We start from the raw sequence: 6,623 nt of genomic DNA, 5'->3' as shown, positions 1-6,623 counted from the left end.
CTCCTTGATAAACAATAAAAAAGTGTCAAATGACATTTATGGTTTTGATAAAAACCATTTTTACCTAAAATGCAAAATTATATATGTTCAACAGCTTTTTCTGTATGTGGAATGCATTGCCTTCATAAAATATGTTAGCAACAGAAGATAAAAATGGGAGCAATCAAATCAAATAAATTGATCACATACACAAAGTTCAACTTGCAGTGAAATGTTTTTATGACAAAAAATTGAAGTTTAAAAGTTCAGATGTGTTGCAGAGGGTGGTGTGAAGATGTGGCATCAAGACGTGTAGTGAAGACGCGTGCATCAGGAGGTGGTGTGGAGATGCTGGCCTTCTCTGGGACAACTGGAGATAAATCCACAGCGCAGTCTGGAAAACATCAACAACATTAAAATGTACAGTCTTTGCATAGTAGAAACAGTAAAGTGAAACRCTCCAGCATTTTTAAAAAGAAAAACAACACGGACATGCCAATTACAGTGCGGGGCGRAAGTGAAAGTAAAACATGGTGCTGAGCACCCGTTCGGTAAAGAAACTTAAACACAGCTGTTCTTTCTCCCCTCATATTCTGACACAGAGGGTAGAAACAGCTAAATTAGACAGTTAAAACACATTTACAGTTCATAACTCACCCTTGTTGTTGTAACATTCATCCTGTGTTGTCTGCAAGCACTTTCTGCCCTGTTGTGGGTCCATTTCCTTGAAAAATGAAACATAACCAGGCACTTTGAAGAAGCTCTGACGCTGGTAGTCTCTGTAGATTAATCATGTGAGTTTACACACCCCAGAACCAAACAATTTGACTTCTGAACTTGCATATTCGGCATGACGCTATGAACTACAAAATCACACAGCGAGGAAAAAAAATGGCAGACTATGAAATCCAGTTGGCTGGAAATACATTATCATAGATGGTAGTTCTGAAGAAAAAAGTGTGACGAAATAAGCAATGTAACGAAATAAGCAAGAGCAGATTTTTAACAAATGGAAAAATTTGACCCATAAAAAATATAAAAATATCTTTGCAGTAATTGGACAGAATATATTAAAGGTTTCTACACTCCTGGACACTATAATTGCACAAAAATAGTTTATAAATGCAAAAAAGTGCATTTAGCATGATATGTCTCCTTTAAGTAAGAAGTAATGAGCAAACTTACAACCAAGCCCAGAAATCTCTCTGTTGTTCAAGTACAATAATATACGGTTGTGGCATTGTGAAGCATTATCTCTAAATGTCATATTGTGAGACTTAAATTTGTGCAAAGCAAAATGGTACATATCACAAACAAGCCAAAAAACAAAACAAAACAAAACACGTTTCTGAATGAAAAAACATGCAAAGGTACCCAGGCAGAAATACATACCACTATAAAGTAATAAATAAGCATGGTATAAACTTCTTTATACAAAAACTCACCACAAAACTATGAAAACCACTAACATGATCAGTCCAATTACCAGGACCAGTCCAATGAGCATGTCTGTCTTGCTTTTTGTGTTATGTTGGGGTGCACTTATCTCTGTTTGAAAGGGGGGAAAAGGAAAAATATATAGATATTTAAATCAATGACAAATAGAGCAAAGCAAATGATCACATGATTTGTCTTTCTTTATAGTTTGATGAGCATGACATTTTTTTAATGTGTTAAATATTACAAAATGTGTTGAAATGGTGACAGTAATGAATCTTAAAAGACACATCTACTGCAAGACTGCAGTTTAATACAAATGCTTACCCCCAGTTAAGGGAACCATGTTGCATTTAATTTCTGAGCTGGAATTGGTCACTGTCAGATATTCAAGAGTGCTGGTAACATGGAAGATGCCATCAGTCTGAATGGAGCAGTTGGATATTTTATGCTCAGTTGAATTTTCAAGTGGCTTTCCATTTAAAGTCCACTGTAATCCAGTTTTGTTATGGCTTTTTACAGCACATTTTAAACGCTTTTCATTTGCTAAATTTTGCAGGCAAGGTTTGGGCCCTGGTAAGAAAATAAATTCGTTAGAATTAACAAATATTCTGATAGATCTTGATATTGAAGAAGAAGACTAACTCACCACAAACTTGCAAATTCACAAAGTAATAATGGTATATGAAAGTTCTGTTTTTAAAACTGCATCTGTATTTCTTTTGGTCAATCTCTGTGACATTCTTCAGAAGTACAGAGCAGTTACTGGCATTGCTTTTAAAAAATGTTTTTACTCTGTCCGTGTAGTTGTTGTTAGACCAAACCAACTCAGACTGATCTTCTTCTGTTTGCCACTTAAGTGCCTTTTTCGGTTCTGTATTCATACAGGTGCACGGCAGAAGAGCATCTTCATTTAGGAAAGCAAAAACTGTGACACTGTCATTACCTACAACAGAAAAGATGCCATTTAATTAGTCCACTCCTCCGTTAAAATCTGTTTATTGTAACATTTCTGAGAACAAGACTAAAATAAAAATGTGTTAAATAAACTAAACTAAACCCACTGACATATATTTTTTTTACATATACTCAGTTCATCTCATCACATCAGTAACACTTCAGAGCCATCATGTTTTCATTTAAAACAAAGTAATTTTTAATTCTTAAACCTAACCAGGTGTTTAAATCTCACAAAGAAGCATTTAACCACAACCATTTCCTCATTCCTCAACATAAAGTTTGTTTTTCAGTCTTTGGATGAGAAACTGGATAATAATTAAATATGCAGATATGCATTACTAAATCATTAACAACTAACAATTCAAACAAACCGACTCGCTTCTCTCTCGAGTTCAAGAGATTAATAATCTGTGTGCTGAAGGTGAGACTGATTAACTTAAAAACTTCAAATTAACGAGTCAAAGTTTTCATGACCTTCATCTGTAACATTTTATGCCTCTGTAACACTTTTATGTTGCCCAAATCAACCTGCATGGCACCATCACCTCTCACATACTCAGCTTGTGTTTTTGTTAGGTCAGCTGAGGTCTGATTCCTTCTGTAATAAGCCCAATTTTATTAGTAGTAAATTACAGCAAGTATTCAGGAGTTTTCTCTTGAATAAAACAGTCTTTCTGAGGATATTCAGACCTGCTGGATCCCACCTACAGACTCAGATCTAAATAATGCTAAAAATATCTTTTATTAGATAATTTTCTAGCCATAAATTTTGATCTTGTAGGATTTTTAAATACACTAAGGGCCTGTGTGGATCAAGTTTTAAATACAGTTAGTAATCCTCTATCAGAAGCACAGTCTTACGGAGGTCTTGAAGGTGCGAAGTCATCCCTTCACCTGGAAGATCTTCTCCCTCACCTCGCGCTGTTGTCACCTCTATAACTCCCCCGGCAGGGGCTTGAAGGGACCGGGATGGAGAGGGGGGACACGCCTGCCCCTTGGGGGTCTCAGAACAAGTGCACTTTTGACCTTAATATAACCAGCAAATAACACAGAAGAATATGGAGATGAAGTGTGGGTAATAAGCCTATTGGCAAAAAGTTTTATTATAAAGAAAAAAAGAATAATGTTGATGAGGTCTTTATCCTTATCTAAATAAAAATAAAAGAAAAATGAACTACAATTAATCAATTGTTCCACAGAGGGAAGTGTACCAGAAAGATACACTAAAGATGAAAAGAAATGCTAAAAACCAAGCACACACAGACACACACACACACACACGACGCATTTGTGTTGCGCCACTGTCTTCAGATTTACAGATTAATTTCTCAGTTACTTTTTCAAAAGAGTTCACACAATTAAAAAAAACTTAAAATAAAACTATAAATAGATTAATTACTACAAAGTAGTAAATAAACACACCTAAAATGATCCGATATTTGTTGGTGACCCCTTATGCATCTCTCAGGTCTTTGTTGGATTTCTTTTCAGAAACTGTTGATTTGCCGTAGATTATTTTTATGACCTGACATAGGTCATAAAAGATTGTCCTCCAACTACACTTTTGTTTCAAACATCCAGCGCACAGTTGAACATAAAAACTTGGCAGAAAATAATAAATCAGCCAAAGCAATCTTTCGAAAAAAAAAAAAAAACTTTACAAAAACCATCAGAAAGTCTGAATAACTATAGATCAGGCTGCATTTTAAAACATTACAAGTAAGCCTGACTTCTTAGAGACAAAATAAGCGTAAAGAATTCAGGATTTAGTATCAGACAGAACATAATAGTGTTGTGAAAAGTTATTGTCAGAATGATGCTAAAAACAAAACCTTAAAGTAAATAAGTTTTAATTACAAACTGAATTTGCATCACATTATTATGCAGCATGTGAAATAATAAGCCGTACTGCAAAAATGAGCTTTAGGAGCATGTTTCCATTGTAAAGATGCTTTTATGGTAAAGGAAGAAAATAGATATAAAAACTCAAAGAGACATTTATTCCAATGTGATACCATGACTTACCTGAGCCCATTACAATCAACATGAACCACAAGGAAGTCCTCATTTTCTCGTGAGAGCTGCTGAGTTATCCTGCTGTTATCCAACATCTGTCTGTCTGAGCTCAGTGCCATCTGTCTTTTATCTGCTGGTGAAATGGAAAGTAAAAATGAGGAATGTCTTACCTAAACTTCCACAGAAATCAGTCTGAAGGCGCGCGCACCTGCGCGCACGTGTCYGGGCGCTCCCACCTCCCCTCCTCCTCAGCCTCACACCGCCACCAACCGGAGGAAAACTGGGGGRAAAAAAATCATCGGGATCCGGAGCGAACTCGGCCGAGTCCGACGCGTTTAAACCGTCTTTTTTAAAGCGTTTCTCTGTTGTTGCGAACAGACACGAACACCCACCCGCGACCATAACGGAGGTGCTGGACTTCAGGGGGTCGGTATGGGGGAGTACGCCGCGTTTCTGCTCATGTTGGCGGCGACCTTGACGCTTCAGTCCGAGGTGAGTACGGAGCGAAGAAACCGCAGCCTGTGTGGCGGGGTGTGGGCGAGCCGTTCCCCGGGCTCAGACCCGGCCGGAGCGGGCCTGGCACCGTGCTACAACCAGACACTGTGTGACGCAATTAAAAATACCTAAACCACAAGTTAACCCGTGTTTTATAACGTTTAGACTGTATTATTATTATTACTGACACAAGAGAGAGAAATGTTATTATTGCTTATGCAATTAGTGACCCTCTCTTATGAGTCTTTACTTAAACATTTATGTTTTACGAAATATTGTCTTTTTTTTTAAACCATAGTCTAATATAAACTGATTTACTGCGTAGAATAAACAAGCTAACAAGAATGTCAGCAATGCAAGAGGCCTACCGTTAGATGTCAGTGATTGGCAGCTCGGTACTGCTGCCATGTTGGCTATTTTTATAGCCATTTTTGTTTTACAAGCTTTCCAATAAAAGCATGTCTTTTTTATTCATTTATTCTAGCTAATGTAGCTTGCTAGCTATGCAGAAAATGTCTTGTCTTTATGACGGACTTAGCAGACAAATGGTTATAAGCTAGCTCGGTTTGTTGACAGTCTACAACAATTTAAAACATCTTGAACACTTCAGTTTTTTTTATTTTTTATAAAGAAGCACCGAGTTGTGGTTTAGTGGTACCACAGTGAGTTACTGAGCGGCGCACGGCCCATCGATTAGCGGAGCTCCAGCCGCTAACTGCGGGCTGGAGAGAAACAGCTGAGGAGGATAGAAAACGGATGGAGCCCGATGAGCCTCACAAAGCAAGATGGCGCCTGTAGCTCAGCGATGGRCCAGAGATGCTGTACAGGAGCAGCACACAGACTGAACTGAGCCTGAATTATCTCAACTGTTTCATTACTAGTGTAAGCTTCCAGGTTTAGGGCAATACATTATAACATACATGCATACTGTGAAGTATAGTAACGTACAATTTTCCCCTCATGTTGTTCTGCAGTGAAAAGCAACAGCAACTCTCTTAAACCAATTTTAGAAATTATTATTACAAGATGTGTAGAGTTCACCAAAATCTTCTTACCTTTTGAGTTTTAAAGGGATCCCTGATTAGTTGTAACATTAGACTTTATTTGATAAACATATATTTTAACTGTAATATAAAGACTGTAAAAATACTGTTGGCTGTTTGGTTTTTTATCATTTTTAAACTAAAAGTTAAAAAATATATTTTAACACAGACGGGGCCATTTTATTTACATGCAAAGCATTCTGGGTAAATGATGACGTGGCTAGGTCCTCGGTGCGAGGCTGCTAGCGAGCTATATCCACCCTGAAGGTTAATTTTGGACAATATCTGATGATCGACTCTTTTAAATGAAACCAGAGAGCGTTGACAGAGAGGAGAAGGTAGAAATGACTCAGCCTGGAACTGAAAATATGGGTGGAGGACAACAGAGCTGCTGGAGGCCGATGGTGGAGGCAGATGATGGCGGCGGATACAACAAACATTATTTCAGAGCACTGTACAAAATCTAAGGATGTAATGTTGAGGAATTAGTAAAGTTATTAAGATAGCAAAGCAGAGTTAGCTCGCAGGCATTGACCCTCAGACTTCCATATGATCATTTTTGACTCATTTTGATTTTACCCCCAAATATAACGTTATTATAATCTAATGTGTTATCATTTTCTTTTTCCAGCACATGAACTGTGTAAATTTAAACTATTTTTTTCATTTGAGTATACTGTTATTGTGTTAGAC

At 37.3% G+C, this 6,623-nt stretch overlaps 2 protein-coding genes across 5 annotated transcripts in view; one reads left to right on the top strand and one right to left on the bottom strand.

The window, feature by feature from the left end:
• LOC106523945 (uncharacterized) overlaps positions 1 to 4,496 on the bottom strand; it is an 8,181-nt gene extending 3,685 nt beyond the window's left edge. For 2 of the 4 annotated variants that reach the window (XR_001310955.1, XR_001310956.1), the window contains exons 1-2: positions 4,402 to 4,492; positions 3,238 to 3,402 (exon numbers count right to left, since the gene is read on the bottom strand). Coding sequence is in view for 1 of the 4 variants with exons in the window: in XM_014017529.1 (XP_013872983.1) it covers positions 1,425 to 1,527; positions 1,744 to 1,840; positions 2,211 to 2,362; positions 3,238 to 3,402; positions 4,402 to 4,444 (560 nt within the window). In the remaining 3 variants the exon portion in view is untranslated. Of the gene's footprint in view, positions 1 to 1,424; positions 1,528 to 1,743; positions 1,841 to 2,210; positions 2,363 to 3,237; positions 3,403 to 4,401 lie in introns of all 4 variants that reach the window. The other 2 variants (XM_014017529.1, XR_001310954.1) reach the window with 2 other exon arrangements.
• A 175-nt stretch (positions 4,497 to 4,671) lies between these two features.
• Positions 4,672 to 6,623, top strand: part of LOC106523944 (amyloid beta A4 protein) — a gene marked incomplete at its 3' end in the record, with an annotated part of 8,529 nt that continues 6,577 nt past the window's right edge. The window contains 1 exon segment of the mRNA XM_014017528.1: positions 4,672 to 4,884. Coding sequence (XP_013872982.1) covers positions 4,825 to 4,884 — 60 coding nt within the window.

The sequence above is a fragment of the Austrofundulus limnaeus genome, unplaced genomic scaffold (genome assembly GCF_001266775.1).
Source record: "Austrofundulus limnaeus strain Quisiro unplaced genomic scaffold, Austrofundulus_limnaeus-1.0 Scaffold171, whole genome shotgun sequence".
NCBI lineage: Eukaryota > Metazoa > Chordata > Actinopteri > Cyprinodontiformes > Rivulidae > Austrofundulus > Austrofundulus limnaeus.
This window is presented reverse-complemented; position numbering and strand designations above follow the sequence as displayed.